The sequence below is a fragment of the Hevea brasiliensis genome, chromosome 2 (genome assembly GCF_030052815.1).
Source record: "Hevea brasiliensis isolate MT/VB/25A 57/8 chromosome 2, ASM3005281v1, whole genome shotgun sequence".
Classification (NCBI taxonomy): domain Eukaryota; kingdom Viridiplantae; phylum Streptophyta; class Magnoliopsida; order Malpighiales; family Euphorbiaceae; genus Hevea; species Hevea brasiliensis.
The window spans coordinates 105,874,373-105,896,683 of NC_079494.1; the positions used below are offsets into that span (position 1 = coordinate 105,874,373).

The 22,311-nt window shown below is 30.5% G+C and overlaps 2 protein-coding genes across 2 annotated transcripts; both read right to left on the bottom strand.

Annotated features, from left to right (window-relative positions):
- Window positions 1-15,778: 15,778 nt before the first annotated feature.
- Window positions 15,779-17,177, bottom strand: LOC110638754 (ribonuclease 3). Its single transcript, XM_021789427.2, has 3 exons — window positions 16,874-17,177; window positions 16,559-16,714; window positions 15,779-16,285 (listed from the first exon to the last, which is right to left on the bottom strand). The coding sequence occupies exons 1-3, from the start codon at window positions 16,973-16,975 to the stop codon at window positions 15,863-15,865; spliced, it is 681 nt and encodes a 226-aa protein (XP_021645119.2). The 5' UTR covers window positions 16,976-17,177; the 3' UTR covers window positions 15,779-15,862.
- Window positions 17,178-19,412: 2,235 nt separating this feature from the next.
- LOC110638760 (extracellular ribonuclease LE) lies at window positions 19,413-21,249 on the bottom strand. Its single transcript, XM_021789440.2, has 4 exons — window positions 21,076-21,249; window positions 20,824-20,979; window positions 19,913-20,111; window positions 19,413-19,817 (listed from the first exon to the last, which is right to left on the bottom strand). Exons 1-4 carry the CDS (start codon window positions 21,175-21,177, stop codon window positions 19,594-19,596), a joined length of 681 nt encoding a protein of 226 aa, XP_021645132.2. The 5' UTR covers window positions 21,178-21,249; the 3' UTR covers window positions 19,413-19,593.
- Between the last annotated feature and the right edge of the window lie 1,062 nt (window positions 21,250-22,311).

Here is a 22,311-nt window from a genome sequence, read left to right on the forward strand (position 1 = left end):
TTAAAGTTTTGCTATATGTTATTTTCTTAGTACACCTGTTATTAATATATGTTGACATATATGACACTCGGCAAAGAATGCCACTATTTAAGCTAATTTTTTAAAAAATATATTTAAAATTTAAATAGTATAAAATATTTAAATTTTTATTTTAACTAATTCTTTATCTTTAAAAAAAAAACACTTCTTATCTTCTTTTAATAATTAATTATGAAAAAAATATTTCAAATTTAAAAAAGTAAAAAAATATTTATTAAAAAAAATACTTTGATAGTTCGTTAATCTAGTCATTTACAAATATCTTCTTTTAATTATTAGTTATATAAAATATTCAAATTTAAAATATTAGAAGTTGAAGGGATTGAGACGAATATATATATATATATATTCTTTTAATTGCTTCCATCATTAATTAACACTTGATATAATTAAAAAATAATAATTTTATTTAAAAATATAAAATATTTGAAATTTCATTTTAAAAATAAAATTAATTCTATTGGATAAGGCCTAATTGAGTTCAAAGTTCATTTAAACTTATCTTATTTAATTAAAAAAATAAAATATTTAAATTTTTATTTTAACTAACTTTTTATTTTTTGAAAAAAAAACTTCTTTTAATCATTAATTATAGAAAAAATATTTTAAATTATAAAAAATAAAAAAATATATTTATTGAAAAAAAATATCAGATGGTTCATTTATATAATCATTCAAAATATTTTTTTAATTATTAGTTATAAAAAATATTCAAATTTAAAATATTAAATAATTTTAAAAGTTGGAGGGGATTGAGATTTAAAAGATAATATATATATTTATATATTTTACCATTAAAAAAATAATAACTTTATTTTAAAATATAAATATTTCAAATTTCATTTTAAAAATAAAATTAATTCTATTAGATTAGCCTAAAAGTTAATTTTAACTTATCTTCTTTAAAAAAAAGAATATGAAATATTTAGAATTTAAATAGTAAAAAATATTTAAATTTTTATTTTAACTAATTTCTTATCTTTTAAAAAAAATTCTTACCTTCTTTTAATTATTAGTTATAAAAAAATTCAAACTTAAAAAAAAAAGATATTTATTGAAAAAAAATTTGATTAGATGGTTCACATATCTAATCATTCAAAAATATCATTTTTTAAGTATTAATTATATAAAATATTTAAATTTTAAATATTAGACAATTTTAGAAGTTGGAGGAGAATGCCATTTAGAATATATATATCAAAATTTTGCCATTGCGTCCACCATTAATTAATAATAATTTTATTTAAAATATAAAATATTTAAAATTTAATTTTCAAAATAAAATTAGTTCTATCAAATAAGGTTCAGTTGAGTTGAAAATATATTTTAGCTTATCTTCTTTAATTATAAATTTAATTATCAGACAATATTTGATGTAATAATTTTATTTAACTAAATATTAGTATTAGACTAAAAAACACATTTGTTTAAAAATAAAGTAATAAAAGTAGAATTGACCATGGTAATGCCCATTTTCATTCACGTCCTTTATCATTCAATGACGGGGTAATGATATTAATGTTCAAAATTTTAATAAAATTTAATTTGCATTTAAGGAGCTAATAATGAAAATTTTAAAGGTCTCAGAAATGCTGAAATTCACGAAAAAATAAAATATGATATTTTACATGACTAAAATAAAAAAAATATATAAAAGTAAATGGTTTTACAAAGAAAATAAAAATATATATATATTAATATAGGTTAAAGAGTATTGTAGGGCAGCAAAGCATGGACCTTATGTGCTTCAGTTGGATTAAATTCAATGCTACACTAAATCAAAGCAAGCCCAAACAGTGCCAACTAGAGCAAAACCCATTAAAATCTAGGTAATTATCATATGCGTTTACTCAACTTTATGAGTATTTTCATAAAAGTTATTAAATTTTAATTTTTTTCATAAAACTCCCTGAATTTCAATTTGATTTTATAAAATTCACTATAAATGAAAATTAAAAGTTTTGAGGTTAACCTGCTGACTTACCAATTATTTTACGAATAAAATTACCTAACTAGTAATTGCTGATGGAGAATAAATAGAGAAAATATATGAGTTTAATGATGAGAGGGGCAGCTGGATGCATAATGCATCCTATTTTCTTTTTTTTTTAATTAATAAAATAACGTAATTTTATTTATAAAATAATTAATAGGTCACTAGGTTAACCTATAAACCTTTCTAGTCACAATGACTTTTATTAAATTAAATTGAAATTTATCGAGTTTTATGAAAGAAATTAAAGTTAAGTAACTTTTATGAAAATACTCATAAAGTTGAATGATCGTGTATGATATTTATCATTAAAACCTTGCTCCGGCCCATATTCAGCCAACATGAAGAGAAAGTGAGTGAATTTGATCTTCTTTCTATTCTTTGAGAAGAAATCATACCAAAAAAAAAAGAAAATAGAAGAGAATATTTAAAAAATAAAATAAAAAATACAAAGAAGGTAGCTAGTATCTCCTCTTGGCCAAATATCAGAGTGAAAAATAAGAAGATGATCCTTTTTTTCAGATGACTAGGAAGAAATTTGCTCTCTTGAATGAAATAGGAAGAAATATGTAGTAAAATCAAATCTTTTCCTAAATAAACCTATGTAAAATCTTCCTATACAATAATGTGCCGATAAATACACTTCTAGCTCTCCTAAAGAGGCACTGGTTCACACTCATTCTGACTGATTCTGACTTATTCAAACCTAGCAAATACCATCAGCCACCACACACATCACACTTTCCCTTACTTTCTCACCACACGCTTCACTCTCTCCCAATTCTCTCTTCTACCTTTCTTTAGTTTTTGTTTTGTTATAAAAGTGAGACATAGAAGAACACATAATTTAATCATGTAGAATACTAATATGATATCTTTTTCATGCATGTGTATGTATTCTTGAGTTTCTTTTTATGATTGTAATGAAATTATTTGAGGGCAACCCATTAAATCTGTTATGTTCTTCAAGATGCTTTGATTCTACTTAGCTTATAAGCCATAATTAGGTAGATCTTTTAGTCAAAAAATTATTTTTCCCAAATGCTTCATGAAAAATTATGCAACTTTCATAGGTTATCATCTTGATTTGATTTGTAGATTTTATGATATGATTTTTTTCAAGTTTGTTATTTGATTATGTATGTTTTTGCAAGGCCCAAAACTTCAAGAGGGCATAACTCAGTGATGACTTTACCTTTTTAGGTGATTATTGAGTTTAAATTAGAGTTCAAAACGTCTTTTAAATCTTTTATGTTTTGAGTTTTCTCTAATTCTGTACAGGTTTGTATGCAAAACTTATTTTTAAATATTATAATAGGATCTGGGTAGATGTAAACAACATCTCTAAATTTGAACTTAATTTTTTTGTTATTCTTTTTTGTTATTTATTTTTTCTAAGTTCTTTATTGATGTGTTAGTATCATTAGTACAAAATTTCATCCATTGTTATGCACATTTGCCTTTTATGTATTTTTTATTGTTGCTACCTCTAAAATAGAAAGGGTAAATTTTAATAATATAATTTTGTGAATTTTATTTTTTCTTTTTGTTGCTACCTCTAAAATAGAAAGGGTAAATTTTATTCTTTCTTTGCATGGTTTATCTATTTGCTTTCAATAACCAAATTGCATGTAAATAATTTAGTAAGATAACTTAGGGAAAAAGTTAGAATAAAACAAGCTATGCATGATAGAGACATGAGATGTGTGTTTAGGGATCGTTTATCTTCTTATTTATATCAATATGTGCAAACCAACACCAAGACATAAAATAAATTAAATTAGAAATATGGTAAATAGGGCAATAAGGTAAATGAGGTAATAAGTTAAACATGGGAACCAAGCATGCATGACTTAGGCCTACATATATGCGCATGTGATGGGTGTTGAATATTTAAATGAATAATATGTATATGTTTAATCTAGACTTGCATTTTATGATTAAGAACTTTAATTAATTAATAATAATAATAATAATAATAATAATAATAATAATAATAATAATAATAATGATAAGATATGCTATAAGAAACATAAATAGGGGGTTGGCCCTCGTTTAGAGGTAAGCTTAAGAGGGAGGATGCCTAGCACTTTCTTCTTCCACATTCACTATCCTGAACCTGAGTTATTGAGCTCATAACAAAAGAAGGGCAGTGGATCTCTGTGAGAGATAAAGCCATCATCCACATTCCTTCTAAAGTATTTATCCCGGGTATCATCTGGGTGGTGACTCCAGTCAAGCTTTCACATCTTAAAGCATTTATATCTAAGTTTCATCGTGTGTTATGGGAAGATGGAGCTAAACTAGTTGAAAACCTCGTTGCCCATAGGTGATAATCTAGGAAAATTATTTTCCAATAGAGAAAGCACAAAAATGACGCTTAGAAAATTGAATGAAAAATACTTGAACAATTTTTAAAAATGCAAATTTAGATTTAACCTCTACATAGCAAAATTTTCATTTTCATCTAAGAATATGTTTTTCAAAATACAGAAACTAACCAATTAGCTTCATTAAATAAAGGCATTAAATAACAGTATTTTTCAAAATATAAAGATAAATTAATTAGTTTTACTAAAATAAAGGAATTAAATAATAGTTTAACAGGTATTGATTAATAAAAAATTTAGTAGAGGGATTAAATAGTTTAACAGATATAAATTATAGGGACTAAATAGTATATTTTTTAAAATACATAAATCAAATAATTAATTTCATTAAAATACAGAGAGTAAATAGTAATTTTCCCTTGGTGTGAGTTGTTGAAGGTGGAGGTGTGACTCACTTGATACATACAGTGTGATTAAATCCAGCCTAGAGGTTGACCCGACGAAGGAATCGGGTGAATGGGTCAGTAATTTAACCAGTGGGTTAATAGTTCAACCAGTGAGTCATTAAAAATTAATTAAATATATATAATTTAATTAAAATTAATTAAATATAATAACTATTAACATAAACAAATAAATAAATATAATTAATTAAATTTTAATTATTTGAATGAAACTTTAACATTTATTAAGTTATATTTAATAAATTTTAATAGTGTTTTTAAAATTTTATATAAAAATATTCGAGTAACATAATGTATAAAAATTTATATAAATGTATAATTCTCTTTTTAATATTTATAAAATATTAAGTATATGTAAAAAATAAATATCTTGAAATGAAAAAACACATAATTATAAATTTAGCTCAATTGATTTTGATTTTAAAGACTTTTTATGAGATTTTGAATTCAATTCTCTATACTAATATTAAAAGAAAAAGAAAAAACTTTTATTAAATAATTAAATTGGTCAGGTCAATTGGGTCACATTAGTTCACCTGTTCAACTGCTGGGTTGACCGAGTTACACCGAATCACTTCTTTATCTGGTTCAATTATAAAGTCAAACTGATTTAAATGTCAATTCACCGATTCAATCTATTAATTCGATCCAAATTTAATAATTATGAATAGAGATAACTATTGGGTTATGTTGACCCCATGAACTCAAAGAAGCATGAATTTTAATGATAACAAAACTCAACTAGAATCAAACTAACCTTGCTTTAAGTGTTATGCTTTCATGAAGTTGATTGTCGCAAGGGTTTTTGTGGTCGTCTGGATGAGTTTTCACCGAAGTGGGAAAAGTGAGGAGTCGCCACTTTAATTTTGAGAGAAATTAAAAAAAAAAAAACCATTTTAAAATATTGAAATCCACTTTGAAAACAGAGATTCTAGGTTCGGGGTTCGTATACGGGTGGGGAAGATATTAGGCACTCCACCTCGTACCTCAACGAGGGTAAACGGATTTAATGTTATGCTCTTTATATATTAAAATTGATAATTAGAGGGTTGGAATGGTGATATTAATCCTTTGGACGGATAAAAGGAATATTTGATGTTTCACTATTTTGGGTTGCCCAAGAACATGAGTACATGAGATGACCCTTAGTGAGTAGGTGCTGTATAAGGGATTTTTGTTAGGGGTTAATTTGAATATTGAGGTTGTGATTTTTTAGTTTGGATTTAAGCTAAGAGAATTTGTTTAAGAACTCTCTCCCGATCTCTTGATGTATTTTGTTAAGAATTTAAGCTGGAGATTTAGGATAAGAACTCTTTTCCGATCTCCACGTATTTTATTAAGATTTTGGCCGATAATCGGGTAAGAACTCTCTCCCGATCTCCTTTACGCATTAAGAATTTTAATTAAGAAATCGGGTAAGAACTCTCCCTCGATCTCTTAATTTTAAGAATTTAGTTAAGAACTCGGGTAAGAACTCTCCCCCGATCTCTTAGTTTTAAGAATTTAGTTGAGAACTCGGGTAAGAACTCTCCCTCGATCTCTTAGCGTATTCCGTTAAAGATTAGACTGAGTCTGGATAAGAATTCTCCCCCAAACTCTTAATGTATTTATGTTAAAAATTAAACTGAGTTCGGGTAAGAACTCTCCCCCGAACTCTTAATGTATTCTGTTAAATTTTAGCTGAGTCTGGGTAATAACTGTCCCCCGAACTCTTAATATATTCTGTTAAATTTTAGCTGAGTCCGGGTAAGAACTCTCCCCCAAACTCCTAATGTACTTATGTTAAAAATTAAACTAAGTTCTGGTAAGAACTCTCCCCCAAACTCTTAATGTGTTTGCGTTAAAAAATTAAACTGAGTTCGGATAAGAACTCTCCCACGAACTCTTAATGTGTTTGTGTTAAAAAAATTAAACTGAGTTCGGGTAAGAACTCTCCCCCGAACTCTTAATGTGTTTATTAGAATGGCATTTTATAAGAACTTGGAACTAAGGATTTTGGTAAAGGGTCCCTCTTGACCCCCTTTTGTGGGAATGAAGTACCGAGGATGCAAAAGACTCGTGTAGAGCTTTTCCTAGCCTACGAGAACCTATAACTAAATGGTGGATGCAAGACTGAACTACTTGCCGATCTTCTACGTGATTGCCTTATCAGAATTCTTTGATTCGATCTCTTTTGCCGCTCGCCCAGGATCCGGACTTATTTTAATTCCCGATCTATTGTTTTATCGGCTAGGTTCGTTCCGAGGCCTGATCTCATAACTTATTTATTTGACCTATTCTCGTTTCCAATCAATTCGACCTTTTGTTACACCTATCTTTCTTTATCATCATTTTTTTTTTATTTGTTCCGACCCAAAACTCTCATGTTAAAACACCATTGTCTATATTCTTTAGAGTATTTACAAGTTGCCTATGACTTGAATGTGTACTCTCGAAAGGAATGAAAATTAAGTGAAGATAAATGAAATTTACGAATGAAATAAAAGAAGACGCAAGAGATAACCATTGGCCTAGATAATCTATTTTGAGATTTATTGCGACTGGATGTAAAAGAAATTTTAAAAGAAAACTGGGGAAAACGAAATGAGGATATTCGACAAAATAACAGTTTAGACGCTTACCTGTGGGAAGTTGAGGAGGCAGATGAGCTGACTCCAATATCCACAAATCTTACAGAAGTGAAAGCTGGAGGTCGTAGGACTCGAACTTACCCAGAGTAATGGGAATAGGTTGGAACGAAATTGAACTCGGAAGGTAATGCCAGATACTAGAGTGGTTGGAACGAGGTGTAATGAAGATGGTTTCAGAGGGTGGTGCAGAGGAACTAACAATGAAAATGTCAGGATTTAGAGCTCTTTTTAGTGAAATACTTCAGAAAATTAGTTTCTAAAGTTTCTCAATACTTCGAAAGCTCAAAATGGCAAGTAGCAAGACTGAATAAAAATCCAGAGTCTTTCCACGATAATACCACCTTTTTTTTTCTTTTTTTTGGTTTGTCCCTTCTACAGTATTGCATGCAGGTATTTATAGGGAACCAGGGCCCATAATGAAGGGTCAGGATCTTGCCAGGGGGAGATGGAGGGTTTAGATTCAAAAGGATATAATCTGATGTCTGAGTATTAAAGAGAATCCAAATGGAGGGCCAGGATCCTGTTCAGAATATCCGTCATTTCTCTTCTTAATCCAACGGCTCGAGGTATTGCCTTACAAAATGGATCCAAAGGCTGGAAATAAAAAGCACCGAACCTATCGTCTACTTTTTGATTTGAGGGCTCTAGATCCATCCTTACGATTGTGATCAATGGTGGAGATCGAAATGTACAGGACTGCTTTAACTGTTTTAGCGTCTGGCAGCTAGGTGGGCATCCTTGCAAATAAGATGTGTGGTGAGAATCTGATCATGCCTGCAATGCTTTAACTAACTCAAATCTAACAATGAAGAGAGTTAGTTGAAAGTTCGGATCGGAAGTTACTTAACCCTTCTGCACTTTCCGATCTCTATAGGTCGCCTCCTGTTTTATCATGACCATCCCCTTTTTTGATCTCTATCTCTTGCATTGTGTCCCCTCTTATTTTCCGATCTCTCTCATTCCGGATCTTTCCTCTTTATCTGACTTGCATTGGTCAACGCAATAAATTCTTCAGTTACCGATGCATCCGCTTCGGGTTCTGTATGCAATAAATGCCAAGGCCCTATATATATGCAATAATAGGAAATCACCTTCACACTTCACTTTTCCTTTTCAATTAATTTTCAATGCACCCCTTCCCCAATTTTAGCTTTTCCGGTGAGAATTCTAATTATGATGGCCCTTTTGATATTTTTCAGACTGTTTCCTTCGCCCTTCGCCTAAAAATTTATGAATCCAGCAATCGAAGAGCTATGAGAACGTCATCTAATGACAGTGAGGGAATCAGACTAATTTATTGATCAAGATCGAAAGTGATGGCCATGCCGATCTTGAGTCAGTCTATCGGTACAATCAGTAGACCGTTCTCGGACAAGAGGACTACTAATTTCAATCTTAATGTCAGTGACCACCTCTTGAAGTTCACTTGGCTCCCAACCATACCGGGTGCCCCGACTGCTGCTCAGTTTTGGTCAATGACATTGGCAATGACTCCGCTCAATATCATAAGAGTCATAGTCACCCTATCTGAGCTGCACATCTATCCAATACTTGTGGCTGGTTTTCTGATCAAACACATCTTTTGATTCAGCCACAAGACTAGGCTTTGACATAGGCCAGCATACTGGGCCTCGGAGTAGTCTTAAGCTAGATAGAATGTAACGGTCATGCGGGGAGCTTTTCGCCGTTGTGGAGAAAATCAAATAAATATAACACAAGGCCCTAAGGCAGTGCCCTAGTGATTCCGTTGGATGCGAAAAAAAGCTCCCTGAAAGATGGGAAACACGTCCCACATCGGAATGGGAGTGGAAAGTAATGATATATAAACTAGGGGAACTAATCACTAGAGGCGCCTTTTAGTGGAATGGCTTGGAGAGTTGGAAGAACTCCAGGGTTAAGCGTGCTCGCTTGAGAGAAATCCTAGGATGGGTGACCTCCTGGGAAGTTCTCCACTCCACCTATGGGACAAAACTGTGAGGCTTACGGCCAAAGCAGATAATTTCTCTAGTGGTTGGAGCCTGATCGTTACAATCCACAAGGCTCTAAGCCAGTGCCCCAGTGATTCCGTTGGACGCGGCGAAAAGCTCCCCGCATGATGAGAAACACATTCCACATCAGAATGGGAGTGGAAAGTAATGATATATAAAATGGGAGAACTAATCATTAGAGGCGCTTTTTGGTGGAATAGCTGGAGAGTTGGAAGAACTCCAAGGTTAAGCGTGCTCGCTTGAGAGCAATCCTAGGATGGGTGATCTCCTGGGAAGTTCTTCACTCCACCTATGGGACAAAACTGTGAGGCTTACGGCCAAAGCTGACAATTCCTCTAGTGGTAGGAGCCTGACCGTTACAATTGGTATCAGAGCCAAAAGCTCCCTCAGTACGGTGCGACAAGTGAGGACACTTGTGGTGGAAGCTGGTGGGCCACAAGGCCTTAAGGCAGTGCCCCAGTGATTCCATTGGACATAGCAAAAAGCTCCCTGAAAGATGGAAAACACATCCCACATCGGAATGAGAGTGGTAAGTAATGATATATAAAATAGGGAAACTAATCACTAAAAACGCTTTTTAGTGGAATAGCCTGGAGAGTTGGAAGAACTCCAGGGTTAAGTGTACTTGCTTGAGAGAAATCCTAAGATGGGTGACCTCCTGGAAAGTTCTCCACTCCACCTATGGGACAAAACCGTGAGGCTTACGGCCAAAGCGGACAATTCTTCTAGTGGTTTGAGCCTGACTGTTACATTACAGGTATTTTGTTTTGTGAAATTATTGCGGCTTTTACAATTTTTTTTTAGTTTACATGATATACTTTCAATTCTTCTTGAAATTAGTTGATGGGTTTTCTTATATTAAGTGTTCTCATGACAACAATATGCACTATATGTCAAAATTTCGAATATGTTGTTAATAATTTTCTAAAACCCTAATTTTTTCTTTATTCGTTGTCCTGCAAATTTGAATGATCCATCATGATATTTCAAAAAGTTTGTTAAATGCATGATTTTTTTTGTGATTTTCAAATGACTATATAGTTTTTTTTCCTATATTATATATGTTATTCTTCATATCTTTGTCGGGTGCTCATATTGCGTATTTTGTTATCTTAGCAGTATCCATCCCTATTGCCCAACAAATTTTGGTTTGGTTGGTCATGGCTAAATCAAAAGTGAAAGCAATCTCTCACCATTATTCAACTACAAATTCTAACAATGAGGATGCTCCTCCACCTCTACCTCTTGCACAGAGAGAAAGACCTCTGGTCATTGGAAAAGTACCAGAAAAGTCTAAGAAAAGGGTCAGTGAACCTGTTTAGGAGAAGAGTGCTAAACAGAGAAACTTTCAAAGCCCCTGTTGTGTTGATGGAAAGAGCCTTTCATGAACCTAGGTATATCCATTGGCCTGTTTTTAATGAAGTCTCAATCCCCTTGTAGTCTTTATTTGAATTCCAAAAATGGGACAAGTTATTTTCAAATGCTGAAGGAACTTTTGTGGATTTAGTTCAAGAGTTCTATAAAAATTTAAGAGTTAAAGATGTTGAATTTGATGACTCATTTAAAGTGAAGTTGAAAGGAAAGGTTTATGAAGTAATTATGGAAAGGTTAGCTAGAGCCTTAGAAATCCCAAATAGTCGTAACAAAATTTGTTCCCACAAAGAAGTGTTTACTATAGGAGGTTTCAATAAAAGAGACTTTGAGTATGAAGTGTTTAAAGGGGAAGTCAAAGGCAAAACTAGCATCACACATACTCACCAACACATCAAGATTCTGCACAGTTTTGTCATTTATGTGATTAACCCTAGAACAAGCAGTCCCAATTATCTAAGCACGCTTGATCTCTGTATAATATGGCATATTGTAAATGAAATTGAGTTTAACCTTGCCTACTTTATGCTAAAACAAATCATGAAGTAGAAACCACCTTATAAACTACCCTATGCCCATCTTCTCAATGGTTTGTTTAGGGATTTTGGGATACCCTTAGAAAATGAAAAACTTGAAACAAATATGATCCCTATCATAAGCCTACAGAAAGATGATGATGGTATGAAGATGAGATTTGAGAAAGGTGTTAGTTCTAAGGAGAGTGCAAGTGTTGCCTATGATATGGAAGAAATTTTAGAAGAAGTTAATAATTTAAGGCAATTTTCTGAACTCTAAAGTGAAGAACTAAGGCAATTTTGCTCATTCCAAGTTACTCTTATGAATGCACTTGATTCTAAAATTGATGGTGCTCCAATGATAATGTATAAAATTATGGATGAGTTAACAAAAATCAAAGTCCATCTAGGTCTCACAAGTACTGAAGTTGGAGAAACCAGTAAGGCTACTACAACTAGTCCTGTCCAAGAAAAAGGAGAAGAAAAAAAAAAAAGAAGAGGAAGAAGACAAAGAAGAGGAAGCTGAAAGTGAAGAAGAGGAAGATGAGGAAAAAGTAGAAGAAGAAGAAGAAGAAGAAGAAGAAGAAGAAAATGAGGAAGAAGAAAAAGAAATAGAAACTAAAGAAGAAGAGGAAGAAGATGAATCTGAAAAAAAAAAAAAAAAAAAAAAAAGAATCAGCTAAAGAAAAATCCAGCAATGAAAGTGGTTCTCAAGGTGGCAGCAAAGAAGGAAGTGAAGATGCCATGAGTGCATCTGGTTCTGATGGTGAAGAAGAACCAAAGACTCCAACCCCTGCTGCACCTACTAAAGGAAAAGAGAAATCAGCTAGACAGGAACAAAAAGAAAGCAGAAAGCAAAAACTGGTAAACTATCTGGCACAAAGGCCAAAATTGGCAAAAAGCCTACTGCAGAACCTTCTGATGTTCCCTCCACAACTGAATTGGCTCCTGGCACTATTATACCTTTAACACCTGGTGCTGCTATGGCTGCAGAAATTCTTCAAACTCTAAGTAGTGAGCATGCCAAATCCAAAAGAAAGAAAATGGCTGCCAATAGACCTAAACCAACCAAAAGAAGTTCTAGGCTGAAGGGTTAGGATTAATTTGCTGGGATACTTTACTGACTTTAGTTTATTCTATTTGAATAGTCTATTTTTAATCTGCTACTTTGTTTGCTAATTTTAAGTATCTGAACTTTAATTAGTTTGCTGTCCTATTTATTTTTACTGCACTTAAATAGAATTTTAGTATATCCTTATTTATGTGAATCTTTTCTCTCATATTGTTTTGATGATAACAAAAAGGGGGAGAAGTGAATGAATTGGTCTATTCAATGGGAGAAGTGGTTGATATTGAATTTCTGATAGATATTTTGTGGATTATGATACTTAGATGAATATGCCTATTTGACAAATTGATAGTTTATGGATATTTGGTTGACATTATAAATACTATTGTGTATATTATGTACATAAGTGTTGATGTTTTTACTTGAAACCCCTTGTGGCTAAAGTGCTTATGAATATTTCATTAAGGGGGAGTTGTTGTGTATAATCATGCATATTTGTTAATATGTGTTGATATAGGTACATACACATAGGGGGAGTTATTTTCATATATATATATACTCACACTTTTCAATTCTTATTTGGTGATTCAATTGAGTTTTGTCATCATAAAAAAGGGGGAGATTGTTGACCCTATGAGCTCAAAGGAGTATGAATTTTGATGATAACAAAACTCAACTAGAATCAAACTAACATTGCTTTAAGTGTTATGTTTACATGAAATTGATGATGGACTTGTGTTTTAAAGAAATGATGACATCCTAAGATAACACAAGATGAATCAAAGACAAAGAAGACAAAGAAAAGAAAGGCTACCTTCCAAGCTACATTCAAGATCAAAATTGAAGGTACATATATTTTGAGAATAGTTAATATTTCTGAAAAACATTGAGGAGTAGAGCCAATGAAATCATTTTTATTTCCTCAAATTTTTATCCTAAGTTTTTAGAACTTGTTTTAAATCATTGAATGACTTAAAAGTATTTTATTTTGGTTTGATGCAAAGTTTTAATTTTTCAAAGTTAAGCAGAAAAGTTTTTCTGGTATGCTAACTGATTTGCTACTACTCATGGTAAACAAACTGGTTTGCTAACTGACTCAACTCTGCAACATCGCAAGAAACAATAAAATAACAGTTATTTTCTTGAAATTTGAAATTATAACGTTCAAATGAGTTCTCAAATGGTCAAAAATGATTCAAGGCTATAAATACACTCACTCTTGGTCATTTTACACTTAATGAAAGTTGCTCTATTGTTCCAAATCTCTTAAAGTCATTAAAGCTTTTATTCAAAGTGCTCCTATTGTTTTTATTGGTCATCATTGGCTTATTTACTCATCATTTCTTTATAGATTCTATTGTAATAAGTGAGAGTGAGTTTTAAACACCCTGTTATCATTTATGAGAAGTATTTCAAGTACCTATTGAAGCTTGAAGGTATTAAGTGTTTAAGATAACACTTGATAGAAGTGTGAAGCTACTTGTAAAAGCTTTAGTGTGATAATTTGTAAAGGGCTTTTGTCTCTTGCCTTTAAAAGATAAAAATAATAAAATGAAGACTCAAAGTGGGATCTTTAAGAGAGTGGATGTAGGCTAGTTAGGCTAAACCACTATAAAAATTCAGTGTTCAATTCTGTCAACCCTTACCCTCTAAATTCTTGCATTTTACTTTCTGGTTGAGTTGATTTTGCTAAATTAAGAACTGATACAATTTATTGTTATATTTGCTATAAACTGACATTATTTGTTACTGTTGTTTCTGCTAAAAAACTAGTATAATTTACTTACTGGTGTGCTTGCTGAAAACTTATATAACCTGTCTTCTACTCTGATTACTGTGCTAAAACTTAATTCAGTTTGCTGCTCCATTTACTGAGTACTGATTTATTCTGCTAAAATAGTATACTGAACTTGCTTAATTTCAATTGTATCAATTGTTTATTTGGTTATTTATACACACACACTTCACATTATAGAACTCAAGTGAAACATGCCACAATTTTTTAAAAAGTTTTGAGTAAGAGCTGAAAATTTACATTAGTCTAATTCTCCATTCTTGTACTTTTTTGAGACATCAGGTTGAATTAGACTAAAATTGATTTGAAATTAGTGATTTGATTTCAAAACTAAAGGAGGTTAGAATTGAAAGTGCATATACTTATATTTCTCATTTGATTTGATTCTTGTTTTATTTTTTATTTGATCAAATTTAATAAGTAACATTAAATGAATCGATCAATTTTTATCAATCTTGTTTGATGGATTTCTAATTAAGTTGGATTCTAAATCGACACTTGGCTACGTCTATCCTCTAGCATCATGTTCCTTTGGAGAACTAAATTCTTTTTTTTTTTTTATAGGATATAAAGAAAACAAGCTATATATAATATATTTGACATTAATTTGAAAGCTATTTTTGAAAAAAAGTAATTTATTAAATATATTAATTAAAAATATTAATAATTAATTTAAAATTAAATTTAATTATTTTTAATATAAAAAATTTAAAATAAATTACATTTAATATAAACTTAATTTTATATAAAAATGAGTCTAATAATCATACAATGAAAAATTCATATTAAAATTCATTCAATTGACAAATTATTAGAATTGTTATATAAAATTAAATGTATAGTAATTATATATTTAAAATAGTATTTTTTTTAAAAAAATATATTTTGTCAACACCCAACCTCAACTTCAAACCGCTTACGCGGAATAGGTAAGTGAATTTTTTTTAATCACAGTATGCACATGTTCTTTCAGTTTAAAGTTCAATTTAGACTTAATATTTGTTGAAGAAGTTTAATTTTACATAATATTAATTTTTTTTAATTTAATTTAAAATTTTTAATTCAAGTTTAATTTAATTTAAAAATAAAAGATAAAAAATTAATTTTTTTTATTTTTAGACTTAAATAAAAAATAAAAAATTAATATTAAAATAAAAAATTAAACTTTTTAATTTTTTATTTAAATTAAAAGATTTAATTCATTAATTTTAATTTTTAAATTAAATTATATTTAAATTAAAAATATCAAATTAAATTAAATAAAAGATTAAAAATAAGTTAAATTAAATTTTTTTAATAATACAATAACTAAATTTAATATTTTACTATTTTCTGGCCCATGTAGCAAGAAAAAACAGTGTAGAATGCCAAGGCATTAAGGTAGCAAGGACAGGCATAGCTGTCACACTAGGGCCGTAGGGTAATTGTCGTTTTGAACGAGGAAGGACAGATGGTTGTGCTATTGCTTAGTTATTATTAAAATAATTAAAAAAAATAAAATTGTAGTAATAATAATCATATCAGAATGCATTATTTGTGCGCAAAAAAGACAACATAACAAAACAATATGAATTAATTAATCTTAATTAATTAATTAAGATTAATTAGTTTAAAGTCCTTCTTTTACATTTAATTTATTAGTTGCTTGCACCCACTTTTTAGGAGAAATTAAAACTTAGGAAACTGAACGCGAGACGCGCATCTTCCCTTGGGAAGCACTGGGCATTCGATGAATTCTGAAGCTGAGGTATCGACACACAAGTAAATCTGGTAGAGCTGGCTGTTTCTGGATCCATCGACATTGCACTCTATCCCTGGGGTATAACCAATAGCGTCTTTTATAGCTTCTTCAATGCTATCCAATTCATAAAATTCATCGTCTGGTTTAATTCCAGCATTCTTCAGAACCTGGAGAAGGTTTGCTTTTTCCTTGAGCTTCAATGATGCTTCGAAGTAATCGTGCTGGTCCAGTTCAGACTCGGAGCAGGTCCCGTGCTTCTCCCATTCATGAGACCAAAACTTGTTGCCATCCCCGCTGGGGCAGGCCAGTGTTGGCCAATTCTTTTGTAAACTGCTCATCAAGTCTGAGATCTGAACATATATATATATATATATATATATATATATATATATATATATATATATATATATATATATATATATATATATATTAGTTTTAGAGCTAATTTAGAAGTTGCAATTTGATAGTAGTTAAGAGGACAACGATTTATTTAATTAATTAATAGCTCTAATTACATCATTATCTACGTACCTTGATAAGAACCAAAACCAAAAGCATGAGACTAAGACATTGAAAAAAAAAATTATCCAAATCCAACAAAGATCATAAAAAGGTATAATCACCTGAGATTTATCAAAAACGCTGTCAGGATTACAGTTTGATGGGTAGCCTCCATTATTGTAATTCGGCCACAGCCCATGAATGCCAAAATCAGCAACAGGTTTCCCAGTTTTTGGATAGCAGCAACTATGCCTGGTGTCACAGTATGATCCTGGCCACTGCACATATCATTTACAGGATCAAGAATTAAAGAAACAGATAAATAAATGTATATCAGACAAGAACGAACTGCATCTGTATATAGTAAAACGCAAGAATAAATACTAGAAGAATAAGAAGAGGAGAGTTTGGAATCGGAAGAATAATCGTATAGACACCTGTAGGACAAAGTAGAAGAAATCAAAATCTTGAGAAAGGCAAAGAACTGAAAGGTATTGTAAGATGAAAAGCTTGATAAGGATTGAAGAGTTAGGTTTCATCTTTAATAAATTAATTAAATTTTGGTAACAAACTTTCTCTCCGTGGGGTTGGTTGCTGAGGATGAGATTATTGAGGCAATAGAGAAAAGTTGGTGTATACTGATTATATAGCTGAGCTGGACAGCTGATGAGCAGAGTATCCAAGAAAGAATACGCCTCTGCGTCTTTTTTTTATTACATGCTAGTTGCACGATCAACGTCTTCCCCACCACTTCTTTAAAAAAAAAAAAAAATCTTATAATTTATAAAGGTGATAACATTTACGTGAGCGTAATAAACACTAAAATTTAATAAATGCCTCCAATAATTCTTTAATTTTTTAATAATCTTGCCTCCAATAATTCTTTAATTTTTTGTTAATAATCATATAATTTTGAAAGTGCAAGAAATGAGAGATCTCCACATCTAATTAATATTGTGAGAGTTTAAAAAATTATACTAAAATCAACCATATAATGTATTCTTTAATTTATTCCCTCTTTTAACTTAAAATGGCAAGTTCTAAGACAAATCTGTTTTATTAAGTTTTAATTTCTTAGTTTTTCATGAACAAATTTGGCTTGCATTGCAAAATGAATATGACTAGAGAACATAAATTATATGTAAAATATTAATTGATATCCACGATATCAGCTAATGATAATAAAATTGATTTTGGGTGGCTTGGATTATCGTCCAAGGAATGGTAAGCGCTTAAAGCTTTATCCTTTATGGTATGGCGTTACGTATGGTGGATTGTGTATTTTGAGGTGGTTGTGGCGTGGGGTATTGCTTTGACTTGACTTGAGAGAAATTATTATGTAGTCTCGATGTATCAGATCATAGGCATAATTTAATACACTAAATCAAATAAATAACAACACATCAATTATAAAAAAAGAGTCAAAAATTTATCATAAAAATAAAATAATTTTTTATCAAGTAATACATATAATGTGTTGTATTATTATTAATTAGGTGTATCATATCACTTGATGACATGGTACGCTGAGATTATTGTATAATTTTCTCTGGCTTAATATGACCAACCTTCTAAGGCTGGTTAATTGTTATACATAATTATTTGTGTACAAATATCTTCTTTTTTTTTTTTTTCAATCATAGAGAAAATTTAAAGGTAGCACAGGAATAGTTATCCTCATAAGGTCAGGCAGAGTCTACAAAGTAATAAAAATTTACTGTAAGTTAGGTAGAGCCAACAAATCACTTGCATATTGCCAATTCATAAGAAATTTTAACAGGAGTCAATGAAATTCAAACTCAAAATGGAATGTATTAAAAACTGAATCATACTTATAAAAAAAAAATCAGAATCTTTAATCCGTAAGTTAATTTTTCTGGGGATATGCATAATATTTTCAATTATATATATATTACATATTTTTAATTTTATTAATTTGGTTGATAAGTTATTAATTAATTTCATTTGATTAGTTTAGAGATATGACATATATGTGAACAAAAATATTCACTTATAAAAGTATAATGACTAGTACATTATGAAAGCTAAGAAATTAATTAAAACCTAACCCAATATTATATATATGGTTTGAAAAATGTGGATTAGTTTAATCCAAAACATTTATCTAAAATAAATTAATTTTCTTAGTTTCACATTAATTTAGAATTGCTTTCAGATTGATAAAGATGGACTCATATATATCCTTTAATTTATTCGAAATTAAATAATGCCAGCCAATTGAACAGGGAAATGTATCTATGAACCCTAGCTACATAATTTCAATTTATCATTTGAATTTAGGAAAGTAAACTTTGTTTGGCCATTGTTTTCTGCTAATCTGCAAAACAATACCCTATTTAGAATAAATTTTTTGAATTACTATTATTTTAAAAATCTGAGTTTTTTTTTTTAGAAATTCAAGTAAAAGAAAGATGGACTTCTCTTGCTTTGTCCAAAATTAACAAAAATAACATAATAAATTTCTTAATATCAATCATAGACTCATCAAATAATAATTCTCAATATCAAATAAAATTAAATTCTTAAAAAAAAGTCAATAAATTGTAATTATTATTCTAATTTATTTTTAATAATTTTATTTACTTCTAATTAATTAGAGGTAACACATGCCCATGTGAGGGGCATAGACGTAACACGTGCCTAATTTTTATCCTTGAGTAACGTTAAGTAATTTTAGGATAAATAGCCTTAATTAAAATAATTTCTTACAAAATCTTATCAAAATTGGCCTGATTTGTTTTAAGTTTAAAATCAATTCCTATAAAAAAAATTAATAGAATTAAATTCTTGTATTATTTATCTTTTAAAACATAAAAATTCAGTTAATTTGAATTCCCACAGAATGATTCATTAAAACTCAGTGTCACTAACAGTAAAATGAGATTGTCCGTTCAAATTTTTGTTCGTTTGAGCCTCAGATGACATATCTAAATATACTATGTTTGGATACCAAAATTGAAAATAAAGGAATTTCGGGATTAATTGTTTCGAAAACAGTTGATAAATACTGAATAATGGACATATCTAATGATTTTATTATCTCCAGGAAGCTACAATGCTCACTTGAGAGACAAATTAAGGACTGAAATGAACTGAAAATTAGTGAATAAAAGAGAAAAATTGACAATTTGGTATTCTAAAAGGAGGGGAACTCAATCTCTGAGCCACATTTTCCACTTGGAAACACTGGGCATTCAATGAGGTTTGATCCAGAAGTATCCACACACAAGTAAATTTGGTAAAGCTGGCTGTTGCCTGATTCATCAGTATTGCATTCTATCCATGGAGTATAGCCTATCGCTCCTTGTATTGCACTCCTGATGCTGCTCAAGCTATATGTTCCCCCATTTGGTTGTATTCCTGTTACAAATTTTTAAAAAATTCTTAATTAATTTGTTAATGAGAATGATTAGCCTCTTAAAATATGCAAGTTGTTTATATTAAGATTTAATTACCTGAACTCTGAAGAGCTTGGAGGAGATTTGCTTGCTTTTTCAAGTCAAGAGCAGCCTCGAAGTAGCCATGTTGGTCAAGGATCGACTCAGAGCAGGTACCATGCTTTTCCCATTCATGTGACCAAAAGGTCAATCCATTGCCGCTTGGGCAAGCCAGTGTTGGCCAATTTTTTTCCATACTGCTTCTTAGATCTGAAATCTATATACCATTTGAAGAGAATTGAATCATTATGGGGGAAAATGCAGGGGAGAAGATTTCAACAACAATGAAATGGCCATTGGCAATTAGCATCGCACAAAAGGATCTTCAAGGGTAGAATCAACGAATTGTATATTTTAACTTCAACGAGTTTTATTTTTTTAAAATAATAATTTTTCTAATTTTTAATAATAAAATGTTAATATATTTAACTAGAAAAATTATTATTTTTTTTTAAATATATTCAAATTTTAAAAAAGATTATGAATTAATTAAAATAAAAAGAAATTTATTAAGACATAAACCAAACAATCAACGACAAAATTGAGCTTTCTTCCCAAGAAAGCGGTGCTCCTCAGTTCCGTTAAGAAGCGTCACGCATCGACAGAGCACATTTTTTTTTAAAGCACATACACAGACCACATTTGTCACAACGTACAAGGAAAGATATGGGTATTAGCGTGCTTTCTTTGCTTATACATTTGGGGAAAAAGAGAGAGAGAGCAGACAAAATAACTCTCTCGGTGAACTGAAGGGGCTACTTTGACGGAGAAAGATACCTAATAAAGAAAAAGAGAGAACCAAAAGTGGATTCTTTTTCCTTTTCGACGAACGAAAGCAATCTCGTGGGTGATGGAGGGAATGGGCTGAGACACTGTGCTTTCAAATTCACCCCACCAAAAAAATATCTAAAAATAGGGTAGGGTATTACCTTATTTTGATTGAAGGGGTTACCAGAATCACAATTGGAAGGGTAATTCCCATTATTGTAATTAGGCCAAAGCCCATGAATGCCGAAATCAGCTGCAGGTTTTCCAGTGGTTGGGTAGCAGCAACTTTGTTTTGTGTCACAGTATGATCCTGGCCACTGTATCACAATCACAAACAATAATTTCATTAAAAAAGAAACTCAAATTAATTCAGTAGATATGAGGCTCAACCAATATCTGATTAATTTACTTACCTGTTGAACAAAGTAGAAGAAATCAAAATCTTGCGAAGCACATAGGAGTGATAGGGACAGAGCCACCAAAAGCTTAATCAAGAGTGAACTGTGGGTTTTCATACTCGCTCAACTTTCAAAGATTATTATCGGTTTCTAGTATGAAGGTTTTTGGTATGAAAATGCAATGCTGTTTCTGGCAGTATTTATAGGCCAAAAAGGAAGATTAATTGTGGAGATCAGTATCTACAATAGCATATACTTGCCAGTTTTATCAATCTGCATTGTTCACATACGCGTGTGAACATTTCCTCATGATTATCATATGTCGGCTCTCCCTTGTTCTCTACATGGGTTTTCAATTTTACTTTTATTTTTAAGATATCATGATCAAGTTGACCCTAATCTTGATCCTTGGCGGACAATCATTTTGCATTAGATCAAAATTTTCTTGCATCTGAACGCAAGAAAACTAACAATGAAGGTGGTTTATGTTAGTTTATTGGGTTGAAATTGGAATTATTTAACTATAATTAAGGTTTTATTAAAGTATTAGAATCCAAATTATATAAGCGAAGATGATGATAATAATTTCACAAGTAGGTTGGTGGTGGAGCAACGTGCAAGTCAAAGTGATTTTGTTGCAGATTAGCGTGACATGGGCTAAGCTAACCAATAATATGGAGAGACGTATGTAACAGAGAGTTGTGTTTGGCACCATTTGCTTTTCTGCTGTTTCCATTCTTTCACATTGGAAACCCATCGCCTCTGAGAAAGTCAGCCTGTACACACCATGTGTATGGAGGAGGGAAGGAGAGCTCCAATTATGAATATACAGTATAATTTATTTTTGAGACTCCACCACTCTAAAGATAATACTGAATCAAAGCATATGAATCTATCTGTTTATATATATATATAAAAGAAATATTATTAGGTATATTATTAAAGTGATTTAGTATTTGTCTAATATCAAAATAGTAATTTATATAAAGAAAAAGAAAGAAATAATTACATACTAACAAGAAAAAAAAAAGTCTTACATTGACAATTATACTTTGATATCACTTGTTGGCTAAATAAAAATAGATAGATTTATAGATAGAAGGAAAATATAAAAATAAAATAGGTAAGGTAACAAAATAATAACCATTCACTTCTTTTCTATAATCTTTTCATTTTATCTCTATTTTCATGTTGATAACTCCTCCATGTTGATGTTGACATCAATAATTAAGAACTTTGCTAAGCAAAATA

Coding starts and splice junctions, on each gene's coding strand:
- LOC110638760 (XM_021789440.2), bottom strand. CDS start 21,177: ATGAAAACCCACAGTTCACTCTTGATTAAGCTTTTGGTGGCTCTGTCC. Junction 20,980..21,075: donor TCTTCTACTTTGTTCAACAG/GTAAGTAAATTA, acceptor ATTGTGATACAG/TGGCCAGGATCATACTGTGA. Junction 19,818..19,912: donor CCAAGCTCTTCAGAGTTCAG/GTAATTAAATCT, acceptor AATTTGTAACAG/GAATACAACCAAATGGGGGA.
- LOC110638754 (XM_021789427.2), bottom strand. CDS start 16,975: ATGAAACCTAACTCTTCAATCCTTATCAAGCTTTTCATCTTACAATAC. Junction 16,715..16,873: donor TCTTCTACTTTGTCCTACAG/GTGTCTATACGA, acceptor TGATATGTGCAG/TGGCCAGGATCATACTGTGA. Junction 16,286..16,558: donor GCGTTTTTGATAAATCTCAG/GTGATTATACCT, acceptor ATATATGTTCAG/ATCTCAGACTTGATGAGCAG.